The sequence below is a fragment of the Salmo salar genome, chromosome ssa01 (assembly GCF_905237065.1).
Source record: "Salmo salar chromosome ssa01, Ssal_v3.1, whole genome shotgun sequence".
In the NCBI taxonomy this organism is placed as follows: Eukaryota; Metazoa; Chordata; class Actinopteri; order Salmoniformes; family Salmonidae; genus Salmo; species Salmo salar.
In genome coordinates this window covers 27755898-27773001 of record NC_059442.1, presented here as the reverse complement: position 1 = coordinate 27773001, position 17104 = coordinate 27755898, and the positions used below count along the sequence as shown (strand labels likewise).

The 17104-nt window shown below is 42.2% G+C and overlaps 1 protein-coding gene across 1 annotated transcript; it reads left to right on the top strand.

The window, feature by feature from the left end:
* The first annotated feature begins 1819 nt into the window (after positions 1–1819).
* nek9 (NIMA related kinase 9) lies at positions 1820–12906 on the top strand. The gene is made up of 23 exons (XM_014182743.2): positions 1820–2449; positions 3144–3321; positions 3536–3591; positions 3746–3816; positions 3980–4085; positions 4837–4968; positions 5127–5237; positions 5442–5506; positions 5643–5693; positions 5784–5976; positions 6088–6232; positions 6421–6621; positions 6775–6821; positions 7003–7164; positions 7283–7391; positions 7588–7749; positions 9481–9648; positions 9741–9800; positions 9935–10119; positions 10220–10381; positions 10468–10572; positions 10754–10807; positions 10959–12906. The coding sequence occupies exons 1-23, from the start codon at positions 2267–2269 to the stop codon at positions 11130–11132; spliced, it is 2880 nt and encodes a 959-aa protein (XP_014038218.1). The 5' UTR covers positions 1820–2266; the 3' UTR covers positions 11133–12906.
* Positions 12907–17104: the final 4198 nt, after the last annotated feature.

The following is a 17104-nucleotide window of genomic DNA, read 5'->3' as shown; positions in this document are numbered from 1 at the left end:
GTTATGAACGCAGCATACATTTTGTGTAATGATGCATTCATAACTGAGTGGAAAGGTGGTATTTATCACATTCAGGGGTTAAAGTAGATTGAATTTCTTACCGGTACTGGACACCCAAGTGCCCGCACGCATTTTTTTTATACTACCAAAAATACAGGGTAGCCTACTCTGTTGACAACAAACAGATCAATAAAAACGATGTTGTCTGATCCATGTATAATTGGCCTACGAAAAGTGGAGACACAAATACAATATGAAGTCCATCACCTGGAAGAGGAAATTATTATTGTGGCATTGACCCAATGACAAAGTGAATATGCACATTCACCGGGGATATGGCCGACGTTCTCCGCTGGTGCCCATACTGTTCCCTCAATTAAATTAATAATTTTGAAAACTAAAAGACAGATTGGAATCTTTTCATTGTCATCTCTTAGTCTTTTTTTGTAAAATTTTAGCCATTTGCTTTCCAAACAGTTTTCCCGCGATTGTGTTTTTAATATTTTGCAATATGCCTTGCTGGGTCTCTTTGCTTTTCACTGACAGTCGCAACTAAACAATCATCTATTATTTGGTATTTGCAGCTATGCGATTTGTAAAAAATCCCGTTTTTTTTTGTTTATGAAGCTAATGATCCTCTGTGGCCAAATCATACTTTCTGGTGCAGTAGCCTATTTTTAAGGATTGTATTTATTTATCTATAGACAGGAGTAAGCCAGTTAGGCTATTATACTTTTGGCAATTTAATTACATTTACTTTAGGGAAAGCTTCCCTTAGCCTTATGGACACGCCGCCTATGCCTTTTAATGTGGCATAAACACAACCAGTCATTATGTTTATATCTGATTGTCAAACAATCACTTAACAAATGCGCTCCTATAGGCCCCCCGCGCAAATTCGTCCACTCACAAAGTAATATCAGCATCCAAACCCCAACAGTGCACTGATGAATGGAAAGACACATCTGTTACAAAAGACCTACGTGTATTGTAATAACATTCTATGATTGTCATTAGGCCTACTCTTGTAGCCTGAATTGATGCATCCTCTGTTGTCCACGCACTCATCTCCGCCTTGTCCGCGAGCGTCTCAGCCAAATATCTCTGCCTTGTCAAAATATAAGTGTGCTCCTCAAACCACAACACAATTTGTTGCGTATACCACCACCTGGTTTCGAGTCAATTCGCACATTTTTAATGGGCCTGAAATGTCGTAATGTGAAATAATGGTGTAGCCTATAGATTTTTGGGCATGTTGTGATAGGCTCGATTTACCGTAACCGCGTACCCCCACTATTTATTTTGCTGGGACGCCATACAGGACCGTCCCGCCTTACTTTCACCCATTACCATATTATGAACGCAGCATAACTAACTTGAGTGTTTCCGGGTACTAGCCTATGTCAAAGAGAACATATCATATTGTCAAGAGAGTCAACTAACCGCTCTGACAATACAAATACATGTTCGCAAAGGCGGACGGCAGGCGGAAGGGGGTTAGCTCAAGCGTGAACATTCTAGCCAATGAGAGGGGAGATACGCACGTGAACGACAGAGACAACACCGATATAAAATATATTTTTATCAAAGTTACTGGATGGCACGTGCGTCCACTTATATCAGTACATTTGTAACAACCTAAACATTACGAAACGTATATTCGATCAAATAAGACTCTCGTAGTAAATTAGCAATTACATTTTTTTTAAATATAAATTCGACACTCTCATAGACTTCCATTCAAAAAATCCCGACTTGGTCTGCTTATCGCTGTATTCTTGTGCGGACAGATTTTGTGCGGAGTTGAGCCTCTCGATTCGCCTCTCCATCTTTGCCTATGCATGGACATGGAAAAGATGGACTCCTTATTGCGCTGTGGCACAGTCTAGTGTGCGGTACTGTCAGCTTCCTAAATGTAAAGTTAGTAAAGTGGGTAAACTGCAGATAGTAGACAACTTAGTAACGAGTATCAGATCAGGAGAGATGGTTATTGAAATACTGCGCATTAACGTTAACGTCCAAAGGTTTCGAAGGAGACTAGGCCAAAAGATTTCCTGGTAACTTGGTAACTGTAGCTAGCAAATCAACAACACTATTGCAACTCTGTTGCACGCTATATTGCTGCAGTTTAATATTCTGTGCAACAGCCTAGCCTATTCCTAGCTGGAATTCTACTCCCCCAAATTTGATTTTAAGGAAATATATTTTACGAGTTTGTTTACGAAATTAATTTGTAGATAGTTGACGAGCTTTACATATACTCAAAATGTCACTTGAAGACTACGAAAGGCATTACGCCTCGCTATATTCAGATTCTGGGAGTGAATCTGTCGCCAGTGGGCGATCAACGTCAGTATACAGCGGCGAGGAAGAAAAGTTACATTACATTCCGATCCGTATCCTTGGAAGAGGGGCATTTGGCGAAGCAACCTTATACAGACGAACAGAGGTAAGCAGGTCAAGATCTATTTCTACAATTCTTGGAGAGATCACAGGAATATGCTAGTGTATGTCACTGCCACACACACACAGTTTTGTTAAGACCAAGAAGGCCTGTTTATTAGTGATCTACAATAGCTTCCCCTGCATGCTGTGTGAATCTCTCACCAAACATGGCCAGTAGCCTCTGAGACAGTCTACTTTAGTTTTCATACCCCAGTGGGAAATGCTTGCATGAGAGCAAGATTTATTACATTTTCAAGCCATTTGACAAAACTCCTATTATCCCCATAACTTTGCACAACTAGAGCAATGTTTAAGTACAAAGCATGGTTTGTATTTATATGAAAACAGCAGGAAATCGACAACCTTTTGTAAAGGTTAAACCTTTTAGTTTACTTGCTGAAATAATAGTTTGTTTGATTAGAGCCTACATCATGTATAGTACATTATTAGGGATATACCCTGTTTTAGCATCTGTTATTATTATCTTATTATTATCCTATTACATTTTCTATTAGCAGTAGCACAATAGAAAAATAAAAGGAATACAGTTCATTTTGTTTAACTTTGAGGAGGCCATTGCAGTAAAGTTGTGCTGCCTGAGGTCTCTCAGAGCGCTGTTTGTTTTAGCCTTCACAGTGAAAGTCTTTCTGATCTCGTACTGACCGTTCTCTGTCTGTTCCCTGTCTATCGATCTACAGGATAACTCTCTGGTGGTGTGGAAGGAGGTGGACTTGAACTGCCTCTCAGATAAAGAGCGTAAGGATGTCACAAACGAGATCAGCATCCTCTCCATCCTACAGCACAACAACATCATAGCCTACTTCAACCATTTCATGGACAAGGACACTCTGCTCATTGAGCTTGAATACTGCAATGGTGAGATATGGCAGCATCTTATCACTTGGAGTTAGTGTATTTGTATGAAATACTTTTGGGATATTAAAGATGTATTATTAAGTGTCTTTATTCAACATAATACTTTGTGTGATAGGACAAGGATATTGATATTGGCTCAACTGAAATATGATTGCTCCAATTGTCTGGCATTTACAGTAACAATAGAAAAAAACAACTGTCTTTTCAATTTCAGGAGGAAATCTTTATGATAAAATCAACCAACAGAAGGGGAAACTCTTCACTGAGGAGGTATGAAAATGAAACCCAACATGTCGTAAGAATGTATTGTACCTAAGGACACATAATGGCTCTGACTTGGCCCTAGTTAGGAACAATGGTGAACATTTAACTCAATCTTTTCCCCACCAGTTTTTAATATCTTAAACATCTTAAATACTCCCAGGTTGTCATATGGTACCTGTACCAAGTCGCTTCTGCAGTGGCTCACATTCATAAGGCTGGTATCCTGCACCGGTAAATACCAGGGTTGGGTCCGGGCTTTACTCGTTTATTGTGCTACAATATGCTTTGATTATGTGTATTGTATGTAAGCTGTGTTGGTTATTAATACAACAGTCCTCATTGTTTGATCTGGTCACTATTTTATTTTCTGACCTATTTTATTCTTCTCCTGAAGGGATATCAAGACGCTGAATATCTTCCTAACTAAAACCAACCTTATTAAGTTGGGTGATTACGGGCTGGCTAAGAAGCTTGACTCACAGTTTGCCATGGCTGAGACTGTAAGTTACATTGAAGTATTAACCTGGAAAGCTGCGCTTTTCTGGTCTGTTTTACGTTGACCAAGCAGATCTCAGTTACATAGAGCTGCAGAAAACGAACTCACAGCCATTATAGTTACTACAGAGTGTATTACAGAGCTATTACAGAGTGTATGCTGATCAAATTCAGTTAACAGATTTGGTGGGCAGACTGAGCACTCAACCAAATCAAGTCCTGAGAGCAGTGTGGTTGTTCTGTCCCTTTGTGGGCATGGTCTACATGTCTCTCCCTGAGTGTACCGAAGCCTGCTGTATCTGTAGACAGCTTCATCCATGGACGTTCACTCTGCCACAGGGACATGACTTCTGTGTGATGGAGGCGGTCGTCAGAATTGGCAGCAGCGAGTGTGCATCTAATTGTCTGTTGTGACCTTGAGCAGTGCCATTATTTTCTGACGACGGCCCATATGGATAGCTGGAGCATGTGTCATAGAGTGTATTATGAGGCTGCGCATGTCTGCTGCTTTGACTATAAATAGCTTTCGTTACAATACCCTTTTAGAATCCATGGGAATGTGAAATATTTTGTCAGAACAATTGAATATGTTTTACTGTGCATATTTTTCATAGCCATAGTTTTGTCATTCTTTGATTAGGACTCACTCAAGCTATTTTTATTTGCAAGTGTTTTGTGCATATTCACATTTAATTTTGTGTAAGGTATAGATAACATCTAAGTTACTTTTTTGTGCATTTTCCTGTATAAATCTAGTGTGTAGGAACACCATACTACATGTCTCCTGAACTGTGTCAAGGCGTGAAGTACAACTTCAAATCAGACATCTGGGCTATGGGCTGTGTCATTTTTGAAGTCTTAACTCTGACCAGAACATTTGATGCTACGGTATGTGCCCTGCTTATCCTTTACCCCCATTGTCTGATACACATTTGCCTGCTATTATCATTTGTTCTAATGTTAAATACATGGCATTGACTGATTATGCTCTGTTGATGTCACTTTAATGCATTTCCGGTTGTCTGTTGCTGCTTGTGTCCATGTAGAATCCGCTGAACCTGTGTGTGAAGATAGTGCAGGGAAACTGGACCATGGAGGTCAACTCTGATGTGTATTCTTCGGCGCTGATCAAGCTGGTGTACGAATGCTTAGATCAGGTGAGGAACCCATCAGCAATGTGTACAGTATACTGTCATTTCAGTCTTTCATGGCTGTCATCGTCAGTGCGATAGAATTTAGCATCAGCCAAAGCATACACTGTATGTAGGGAATCAGTTGATGTAAGATATTACCACACATTTTCTACATGCAGAAAGATGTGTGATGGATGGTAATGTAATGTAAGATACATTGATTTGCAGGATCCAGAAAAGAGACCCACGGCCGAGGAGATTCTGGACCAGCCAATCATCTCCTGCCACAAGCAGTGAGTCTGGTGAACGGGGGAGAGAATGTGGTGGGACGCCTGAAAGATTGAGAAGATGGTGTGATTGTTCAAATAGGTGTAGAGACATCATCAAAACTGCTGTTTTCATTGTGTAAACAACCTCGTTTTGTTTCAGGGAGCTTGAGGACAGAGTTGCCTTGCTGAACTCAGCAATGAAAAAACCAAAGTATGTTGAACACATTCTCACCTAATCATGTAAATGTGGTATTTGTTAGATGATTTTGTTTAATGAAGTTATTTTGTGACTTGTCTATAGGTTGAGCACAGTGACTGAGAGCCCTGTTGCTGTAGTGACAACACGCTCTAGGGAGGTGTATTTCTGGGGAGGGGGAAAGTTCACACCCCAGAAACTGGATGCCTTTAAAGGAGGCAGTGGTGCCCAGCATGTTTGTGCAGGGGAGACCCACTTTGCTGTGGTTACCGTGGAGAAAGAGCTGTACACTTGGGCTGTGAGTACCATGCTGTTCCTTTAAGTCCAAGGCAGAAAATACATTACAAGAACTTTAAAGTTGTTTTTGTTGATGAAACATGTGATCTTTGATGTCCTGCTTCCATTTTAGAGTGTCCAAGGTGGGGCCAAGATGGTGGGCCAGCTGGGCCATGGAGACCAGGCCTCGTACCGGCAGCCACGCAAGGTGGAGAGGCTCCAGGGAAAGGCCATCCGTCAGGTCGCGTGTGGAGCAGATTTCACCGCCTGTGTCACTGGTGAGTTGTGTGTCTGTGTGGAGCACTACTTCTGTGGCAGTAGAATAGGATGTTTACAATGGGAGGGCTCTGTTGTTGTTGTTGTTTTACAACAGAGTCAAACAATTCAGACAGCAATTTGCAACCCTGTGCCATACAATACGATTTGGTCTTGTTTGAGGACATGCTGTTGATGTGTTTGGTTTCAGATGAGGACCAGATGTACATGTTTGGTTCTGACTACTACGGCTGTATTGGAGTGGAGAACGAGCAGGGCATGGAGGTGCTAGAGCCCGTGCTGTTGGACTTCTTTGAGGAGCGACCTGTCAGGCAGGTGTCCTGTGGGGACAACCATGTGGTTGTGCTGACCCACAGTGGAGATATCTACTCCTGGGGCTGTGGAGAGCATGGTATGTACCAGAGCGTTGATACTGAGCGACAAGGTAGTACTGCATGTCTACCACCATGCCTCTCTCAAGCTCCATATCCGTCCCCCCTTATCTTGGCCAGTAGATGGCGCTATGATGATGTGGAACATAATTCATTTCAGTTATTTTCCTCAGGGCGTCTTGGCCTGGACTGTGAGGATGACTTTAACTCACCCATGCAAGTAAGATCCTGCCCTTTCTTTTTCAGCAGAGAGCTTGAACACATATCCTGTAAATATGCTTATGGAGAAAGGGGCAATGACGTCTCAATTTTATTGTCGAGACAAATGAATGGAAATGTGTTTGAGTCCACCATTTAAATCAGTAGGCAGCATAATGTTGTGTATTGTCTGGCATTCACAGGTGGAGATCCCCAAAGGAGCCATTATCTCATCTGTGTCCTGTGGCCTTGACGGAACCTTTTTCCTGACAGAGTCTGGCAAAGTCCTGGCCTGTGGGAACAACGATCTGAACAAGCTGGGTCTGAACCTGGGAGTCTCTGGCCTCAAAAACCTTCCTGGAGAGGTACAGCACCACATTCCTCATCCCAAGATCCACTCACAGGCTCTTCTCATTCCTTTAAAATAAGGAATAACACCAGTAATGGTGGAGAATTTAAGTTTTCCTCCTCTTCCAATGTCAGGCCTACCAGGGGATACCATACACCACCACACTCACTCTGGTCAAGCAGCTGGCCAGGTATAAGATCCAAGTCATTTCAGCTGGGAAGACTCACACTGCTGCCATTGACGGTACAGCGACCAGACTCTCTCCTGTCTCTTTCTTTGAGCCCCCAATTATTATATATATTTTTTTACATTTTAGTCATTTAGCTGACGCTCTTATCCAGAGTGACTTACAGTTAGTGCATTCATCTTCAGATAGCTAGGTGGGAAGAAATTGATTTTTATATCAAAACATGGTTCTGACTGAACTCTGACATTGCAGAACGTGGGCGGCTGATGACCTTTGGGTGCAACAAGTACGGTCAGCTGGGTGTAAAGGACTTCAAGAAGCACCAGGGTGTCCAGCTGCTGTTGGGGTCTTTCGGGGGGAAGGTGGTCAGCAAAGTGTCTTGTGGAGATGGCTTCACCATCGCAGCCACGAAGGGTCAGAAACACAACTAAACTTGAACATTCTCTGTTGCAGCATGTTGTTGTCATATACTGTTCACTGTGTACAGTGCATTGACTTTTTCCACATTTTGTTACTTTACAGCCTTATTCTAAAATGGATCAAATAGTTTTTCCCCTCATCAATCTACACACAATACCCCATAATGACAAAGACATTTTAGCAAATGTATACAAATAATGTAAGTATTCAGACCCTTTACTCTGTACATTGTTGAAGTACCTTTGGCAGCGATTACAGCCTTGAGTCTTCTTGGGTATGACCCTACAAGTTTGGCACACCTGTATTTGGGGAGTTTCTCCCATTCTTCTTTGCATTCTTCTCTTCTCAAGCTCTGTCAGGTTGGCTGGGGAGCGTCGCTGCACAACTATTTTCAGGTCTCCAGAGATTTTGGATCGGGTTCAAGTCCGTGCTCTGGCTGGGCCACTCAAGGACATTGAGAGACATGTCCCGAAGCCACTCCTGCGTTGTCTTGGATGTGTGGTTAGGGTCGTTGTCCTGTTTGAAGGTGAACCTCCGTCCCAGTCTGAGGTTCTGAGCACTCTGGAGCAAGTTTTCATCAAGGATCTCTCTGTACTTTGCTCCGTTCATCTTTCCCTCGATCCTGATTAGTCTCCCAGTTCCTGCAGCTGAAAAACATCCAAACAGCATGATGTTGCCACCACCATGCTTCACCATAGGGATGGTGCCAGAGTTCCATTTAGGTTTCATCAGACCAGAGAATCTTTAGGTGCCTTTTGGCAAACTCCAAGCGGGCTGTCATGTGCCTTTTACTGAGGAGTGGCTTCCGTCTGGCCTCTCTACCATAAAGGCCTCATTGGTAGTGCTGCAGAGATGGTTGTCCTTCTGGAAGGTTCTCCCATCTCCACAGAGGAACTCTAGAGGTCTGTCGGAGTGACCATCGGATTCTTGGTCACCTCCCTGACCAAGGCCCTTCTCCCCCGATTGCTCAGTTTTGCCGGGCTGCCAGCTCTAGGAAGAGTCTTGGTTGTTCCAAACTTCTTCCTTTTAAGAATTATGGAGGCCACTGTGTTCTTGGGACCTTCAATGCTGCAGAATTATTTTGTACCCTTCTCAAGATCTGTGCCTCGACACAATCTTGTCTCGGAGCTCTGCGGACAATTCCTTCGACCTCATGTCTTGGTTTTCGCTCTGACATGCACTGTCAACTGTGGGACCTTATATAGACAGGTGTGTACATTTTCAACTCATGTCCAATCAATTAAATTTACCACAGATGGACTCCAATCAAGTTGTAGAAACATCACAAGGATGATCAATGGGAACAGGATGCACCTGAGCTCAATTTTCGAGTCTCATAGCAAAGGGTCTAAATACTTATGTAAATAAGGTATCTGTTTTTTAGTTTTTTTTAATACATTTGAAAAAATGTCTAAAAACCTGTTTTTGCTTTGTCATTTTGGGGTATTGTGTGTAGATTGATTTGGGAAAAAAATACTTTTATCCATTTTAGAATAAGGCTGTAACAAAATGTGGAAAAAGTCAAGTGGTCTGAATACTTTCCGAATGCACATCATTTTCTTGCTTTATTCTGTTAGCTGGGAGTCCTCTGACCGACATGAGTAGGACTCAAAATGATGGAGAATACTGGTAGCACCTCAGGAACAGGATTCCTGTTTCAGGTGCTGGAAGGATATTGGCAAATTATCTGTGGACCAATAGATTATTTCTCTCTGATCCTTTCAGACAATCAGATCTTTGCCTGGGGAAATGCAGGAAACGGACGCCTGGGAATGCCCGCTGACAAGGGCTTTGGATCGGAGGTTTGCCCTGCTTTACCACGACCCATTTTCGGCTCCCTCCACCATGTGCCAGACCTCTCCTGTCGCGGCTGGCACACCATTCTCATCATGGGTTAGCCACTAGCCACTTACTTCTGTTCTAACACCAGCTAACCATTTGTTGAAAATACTGTTGAGATTGATTGATTCTGTTCTCTGTTTCAGAAAAGGTTCTCAACTCTAAAACTATACGCTCAAACAGCAGTGGACTTTCAATTGGCTGTGGTAAGTAAGATGGCCATGGTCTCTCTGGTTACATTATCATTACATTCACAATCTTAACATGTACAAAGTTTGATACCAGTGTGGTAATGTACTGACCATGTGGTGTGTCCTGGTGTTTGTCGGTGCACACTAAGGGCTAGGCCAAGCCTCTACCACAACTGTGGATCTGGAGAGTGAGCCAGGCTCAGAGACAGGGCTGCGTGAAGGGGGCCTGGGGGGCACTAAGGAGGCCGACACAGACGAGCGACGCATCGAGACCTCCATGATGTCTTTAACCAACCAGACCGGCGACAGCTCCTGCCCCTTCTGGCTGCGCAAGGTTTGGAATCAAAACCACAAAGCATAGTGAAAGCCAAAACAGAGAGGGTTATGGCCACTGAATGTTGTTTAAGTCCCTCCCTGTCCATCCTCCCTAACAGGAGCTACAGGATGCAGAGTTCATCCCGATGCCAGAGGATTTCAGAGGCTCCATGCCTGGCCCAGTGGCTCCTTCTTTCCCCGAGAGCATCACACTGCCTTACGAGGAGCTGCAGGAGCTGAAGGCTGCAGCCGCTGCTGCCGCCACTGAGAAAGAGCTCCCGGTAATGACCACCGCATGTCTGGATCCTCGATACTTGACTACATCCCCATGCCAATGCCTCAACCTAACCAAGTGTTGTTTCTTTAGACTGCTCGTATGGGCTGTGACAGGGTCAACGGGTTTGAGGAGGCAGGAGCCTGTAAGAAAGGGGAGGCGCCAACTTGCTGCAGAGGAAGCAGTGAGGTAGCACAGGTATGTGCAAGATAAGCCCTTACACACATTGTAACAGCACAAGACTGCACCAGACAGTAGTCTGTGAACATATCGCAACAACTACAGAGAAACACAGAACAAACACGAGCAGCTGCGATATGTTCACAGACTACTGTCTGGTGCAGTCTTGTGCTGTTACAGTTGCTATTTTCTTTTACAGTTGCGAGAGACAGTCAATCGTCAAGAGGCAACCATCCAGTTGTTACAGAAGCAGGTAAGCATTACTCACTACAGACTGTCTGTCTAGCACCTGTGAGCAAAGTTGTGTAGTAACACCGAGTCGAGTCCCTTTTCTGTAAAACCGCTCAACTCCATTGCTATGCAGACAGATACGTGTTATCAAGTGTTGTTCTCCATGATAACAGTTCAGTGATCAGCTCAAAGAGAACGAGAGACTCTGGACAGCAATCAACCGTCTGACCCTGCGAGAGGCAGGAACTGAAAATAACTGCAACCACCAATCCGGTCACAGGCCTGTGGAGGGACAGGGAGGAGCCTCCAATCATGACGGGGACAGATCTGATGGGGCAAATCCGTGAGAAAAAAATCCTGAATCTGTGCTATACTATGCAATGAGTGGTGGTGGCTCTGTGCAGTTAAGTCCATCCAAACAGGTCCTGTAGATGGAGTGGCTAGGCCATATTGAGAAGAGGAATATGTTAGCAAGCCAGTTCCATTGGTGAACGGCAGGGAGAAGTAGGTTTAAGAAATTACAAAAGGGATGAATAGTCTGAGAGTCAATTGTGTTCTCCTTAACTAGGAACAGCTAGCTGATTAATGGATGCCCACTGACCTCATCCACTTGCAAGAGAGGTCTCGCTTCTTTTCACATTGCGTTACATCATATTTCTTCGATATAATCCAATCTGCATGATAACGTTGTATAAATATACATGAGAGATACCCTGTATGAACACTTCCATGTTGTAAGCTATAATTAAGTGACGGTGACAGGAAAAGGCCTACAGAAACTGATCTGCAGTGATCTGGACACAGACAGATTGACATCTTGGCTTTATTCAACATTAAGCAACCAACTTCTTGCAGTGTTATGTAGGCTAATGTGAAATATGAGTAAATACTTTGGTAGTAATGATGATGTTGTCACTGACTGACTACTGTCAACTGAGGTCTAGGATTGCGTTTTGTCCCACATTTTAATTGATGATCACAAGTGGGCACAGCTTACTGTAGAGAGAAGATCGTTTTGGTGTTCTTCCATTGTTTTTGATATATATATATATATCCTCCTGTTTTATCTTGCAGTTATTTCTTGTGGTTATTAAAACCAATGTGAATTTAAAGTACTGCTTTTTTGCTCATTCCTCTGGAAAGCCCTGAGCCCTATTTTTGATAACCTACCAATGTTCTTCATATGTGATGCTGTTCTAAACAAAATACTAAATACTAACTAAAAGGCATATCAAATAGAGCCTAAGAAAGCTATACCAGATATAGTATATTTTATATTACATTTACCAAAGATGTGTTTAGTTTTAACATTTAAGTATTTACAATGTTGTGTCTTTCATGAACAGCTTGCTATACTGTATCTGCAAAAATGGCATGTGAAATGTGAGGTTCACTTTTCAAACTACTGATTCATTATATACAATCACTTGTCTTTTTGTTGCCTTAAGATGATAACCTTGAATTTGTTTGAACTAGTATTTAAAGTGGAGGAAATGAACCATCAAATTGCAATCTTCCTTCTGTAATACTTAATGTCATGAGAACAGTTCAAGTCCAAGAATTTGAGAAAAGCTTGTTTTCGTAAACTTCATGGTAATACTGTGTTTTTTTCTATTACATTTTTTTCTGTTTTTGAGTATTCATTTAATCATTATTTTTACACTATTTGTGAAAAGTGTAATATTCAGATTTGGTGTATTTCTTTACTCTGGGTGGTGTGTGTGTACGTTTTTAAGTGTCCTTTACCAACGGCTTATAAGCTTGCAACTCTTTTGGTTAGTGTGCAGTTAATTGATACAGTACAACACTGGTGGAATTTTCTTTGTCCATGCAAGAGAAAAAGATGTCCCTATTCCCTAGTGCTTTTGCATACTCTTTAAACCAAAGATTGTGTTGTGATGAATTGTGCACAAAATATAAAAAAAATGTGCCTTTAGAATAGGATATGCATTTTATACACTTATGCCTATACTGTGTTTATTTTTGCAATCCATTTTTTCAATGGCTTATCTGACCCTATGCAATTGAGTGGGTGTAAGATGTTACAGTTGTCTGACTTTCCACCATTCACAGAGGAACCTTTGTTTTATGCTTCATGTAAAAATAAAACACACAAACCATTTTGGTCTAATGAATTCAATGTTGAACCGAACACTGCAGACAAAGCTAAAAAAAAATGTTTTTATTAATTTAATTTGAACCCTTTTTGCATACTGTCATTAATTTTGTTAGGCAGTATCAGACACTGTATTTCTAGTATTTACAATTAGGCATGACATTTAAATCGTTACAAGTTTACTGTAGTTCCCCCCACTTTCAAAAGCAGTGTGAAAAAGAATGTATGCAAACTAAAAACATGGGGCGCAACTTGGGATGGGGGGGGAAATGTCTTCGTCCCCACATTCTGAAGTTGCATTTTTGTCCCCCCCAGTGTTAGCATTGGAATGTGATACAGGACCATGCGGACGCCTCTGAGCGGTCGGATAGGCTGTTTGGAGTGTTTGTCCGACTGGATAAACAAAATATACATATATATATATATATATATATATATATTGCAGTTATATATATATATATATATATATAATTATGCCCCCCCCACTTCTAAAACGAAAAGTTGCGCCCCTGCTAAAAACTACTCCAAAAGCCAAAATTCTTGATGTTCTTTCAAACAAACATGTTATTTTGCTCTATGAAAATGTATTTAGTTTTGCATGCTTTTTATAAACATCAAAAATATGAAGCATTGCAAATGATTTGGCTTTTGTTAGTGGCAGAGGGCGGTGAGTTGCTTTTGCCAGCTGCGGTGGCGGGAGGTGGAGGGTGGCTCTTGATGTTCTTCTGACACTTGGGGATATGTTGCTCTGCTGGACCTGGGGCAAACTGGCAAGCACAGTGAGGGCAGGTCAAGTGTTCATCATTGTCTTGGATAGGTGGTTGGCCCTGCACAGCACCTGTTGCATGAACATGGACATGGCACAGATTGCGAATTAATGCCTCATTTATGCCTCCAGTTGTTCTTCTTTAGCTGTAAATCAAGGCCAAAACCATATTTACCAGAGGTGCATGAATAAGAAATTAGAAAAATACCATTATTTCTTCAGTAAGATAAACACGTTTTGGGAAAACTCCAGATAGGTAGGCCGGTCGAATCTAGCTTTCTGGTCGGCTGGAACTACCTACCAAGCAGATAGCTAGGTCCAGCTGGCCGGTTAGACAGCTAGGTGCGTCTGGCTGGCCAGCCAGATACCTGGGTCCTAGCTATCTGGGGGGAATTTGGCCCCCATAAGAGTATAGTTGAAAATCCCTGTCATAGCCCTTCTAAGGATAGTCTTTCCACTCCCTATTTAATCTTACTCTTGTGATTGACTGGTTCAAACCAGGTTTGCTGCATGTCACAATAATGTGTTAACCCACTTAGCTAAAAACCTATAGGGATAACACCCTTGGGGGTGCGCCCCACAGTTTGGGAACCACTGATGTAAAGGACGGCATGGTGCTTGCCCGAGTAATGGTTTCCCTTGATTCAGCTCATATGGAGACTCGAACTCAGGACCTCTGCCTCGAAAACATGTGACGGCCCTCCTGAAGTGTTCCAACCCATGTGCTATTATAAAAGGCCTTCTTCAATTGCACAAGGAGCGACACTTCAGGCTGAGGAGTGAGTTTCACAGATCTCCATCTGCTACACTAATACAAGTCTTCCTGATCCAGCAAGGTTACTCATCAAAGGAGTGTGATTATGTGATCCATGCCTATGTGATGAGAACCTTTCCTGAGACCTGAATACATGTTTTAGTTTGTGTTACACATGGCCACGAGTGTGTGTCCATCCATGTGTGTGTGCGTTGACACGCAGGTTTAAATACCAAGTTCAAATGTAAACCGACTGTATAAATTTGGGGGCATGTCAAGCACACATGAAACATTCATGGGCATTTAGCTAGCTTGCTGTTGACTAGTTCGACCTGAGAGATAAACATTTGGTTGTTATTTTACTTTACACGTATATTATCCTTTTTTTTTTATGGATATTTGTATTTTTTGTATTTTGTGTGACCCGGTGTAACGACTGCCATGAGAGAGAGTGGACCAAAACGCAGCGGAGTTAGTGTTCATCATATTTAAACGGAACACTATACAAAACAAACAAGAAAACCGACAGCCAAACAGTCCTGTCAGGTGAAACACAATGACAGAAACAATTACCCACAAAACCCCAACGGAAAAACATGCACTTATGTGTGACTCCCAATCAACAACAACGAACTTCAGCTGTGCCTGACTGGGAGCCACACACGGCCCAAAACAAAGAAATACAAAAACATAGAAAAAGAACATAGAACGCCCACCCAATGTAACACCCTGGCCTAACCAAAATAAAGAACAACAAACCCCTCTCTATGGCCAGGGCGTTACACCCGGAGTCATACACAATTGTGTGTTTCTCTACAATGATTAATCCACAGATAAAATTGGAATCCTAGTTAGTTTTTAGTTCATCTTTGAAAAATCTCTATTTGTTTGTCTTTCAAGCACCCACGTTGGTTTGTATGCTTGTGAAAACCAATGAGCAGATGGGAGAGCCGGGACGTACAGCGCGTCAAATGTCTCAAATAGAACAAAGTTCTATTTCAGCATCCGGCAGCATTGACAAGCACAAGCAGTGTGGATAAAATTATATATATATGAATAAAATGTACACACATGTATTTTGCAATGCTTGTGCATACAACGCGGCCAGTTTGGTTTCCCTGTTAGATGTGTTCGTTTCAAGTCTGCAGCAAGGGTATTCATTATAAGGGTAACGTGACTGACTGGCATAAGACTTTGTTAGCCTGCTTAGCTAAAGCCTAGGTATTGGTCCTGTTACTTGGATGTGTCTCTTCAAGGAGGAGGTCAAATAAGCTAGTGGCAAGGCCTCCAATGTTTTGGAGATACCTCTACCTGAGGTAGAACAAAACACAACCATGTTTTTTCACACCTCTAATATCTCCCATTTATGAAACGGATGCTAGTGTAAAAATGGTTTACTGCAAAAGTGGTAGAATGTATAGATATTGTGAGACACCCCCTAAACTAAAAAATATCTGAATAATGCCTGGCTAAAGGGGGATGGGCCACATAAACTCATGTCACTAGAGCCAGACCCATTTGTTTTCTTGGGTCCATTACCGATTCGGATTTTTTGGGGGGACAAAACTTACAGATACCAAAATATCTGCTGATATACTGTCTTACAGCAGGGAAATGAAAAAGTGTAAATATTGGTTATCTGTTGAATTATCTTCCGATACCGATATAGCAGTAAAAGGCCAATATCAGCCGATAATACATACAGTTGAAGTCGGAAGTACATACACCTTAGCCAAATACATTTAAACTCAGTTTTTCACAATTCCTGACATTTAATCCTTGTAAAAATTCCCTGTCTTAGGTCAGTTAGGATCACCACTTTATTTTAAGAATGTGAAATGTCAGAATAATAGTAGACAGAATGATTTATTTCAGCTTTTATTTTTCATCACATTCCCAGTGGGTCAGAAGTTTACATGCACTCAATTAGTATTTGGTAGCATTGCCTTTAAATGTTTTAACATGGGTCAGACGTTTCGGGTAGCCTTCCACAACCTTTCCACAATAAGTTGGGGGAATTTTGGCCCATTCCTCCTGACAGAGCTGGTGTAACTGAGTCAGGTTTGTAGGCCTCCTTGCTCGCACATGCTTTTTCAGTTCTGCCCACAAATGTTCTATGGGATTGAGGTCAGGGCTTTGTGATGGCCACTCCAATACCTTGACTGTTTTGTCCTTAAGCCATTTTGCCACAACTTTGGAAGTATGCTTGGGGTCATTGTCCATTTGGAAGACCAATTTGCAACCAAGCTTTAACTTCCTGACTGATGTCAATATATCCACATCATTTTCCACCCTCATGATGCCATCTATTTTGTGAAGTGCATCAGTCCCTCCTGCAGCAAAGCACCCCACAACATGATGCTGCCACCCCCATGCTTCACGGTTGGGATGGTGTTATTTGGCTTGCAAGCCTCCCCCTTTTTCCTCCAAACATAACGATGGTCATTATGGCCAAACAGTTCTATTTTTGTTTCATCAGACCAGAGGACATTTCTCCAAAAATTACGACCTTTGTCCCCATGTGCAGTTGCAAACCGTAGTCTGGCTTTTTTATGGTGGTTTTGGAGCAGTGGCTTCTCCTTGCTGAGCGGCCTTTCAGGTTATGTCGATATAGGACTCGTTTTACTGTGGATATAGAGACTTTTGTACCTGTTTCCTCCAGCATCTTCACAAGGTCTTTTGC

Coding starts and splice junctions, on each gene's coding strand:
- nek9 (XM_014182743.2), top strand. CDS start 2,267: ATGTCACTTGAAGACTACGAAAGGCATTACGCCTCGCTATATTCAGAT. Junction 5,507..5,642: donor ATCATCTCCTGCCACAAGCA/GTGAGTCTGGTG, acceptor GTTTTGTTTCAG/GGAGCTTGAGGACAGAGTTG. Junction 10,808..10,958: donor TCCAGTTGTTACAGAAGCAG/GTAAGCATTACT, acceptor CCATGATAACAG/TTCAGTGATCAGCTCAAAGA.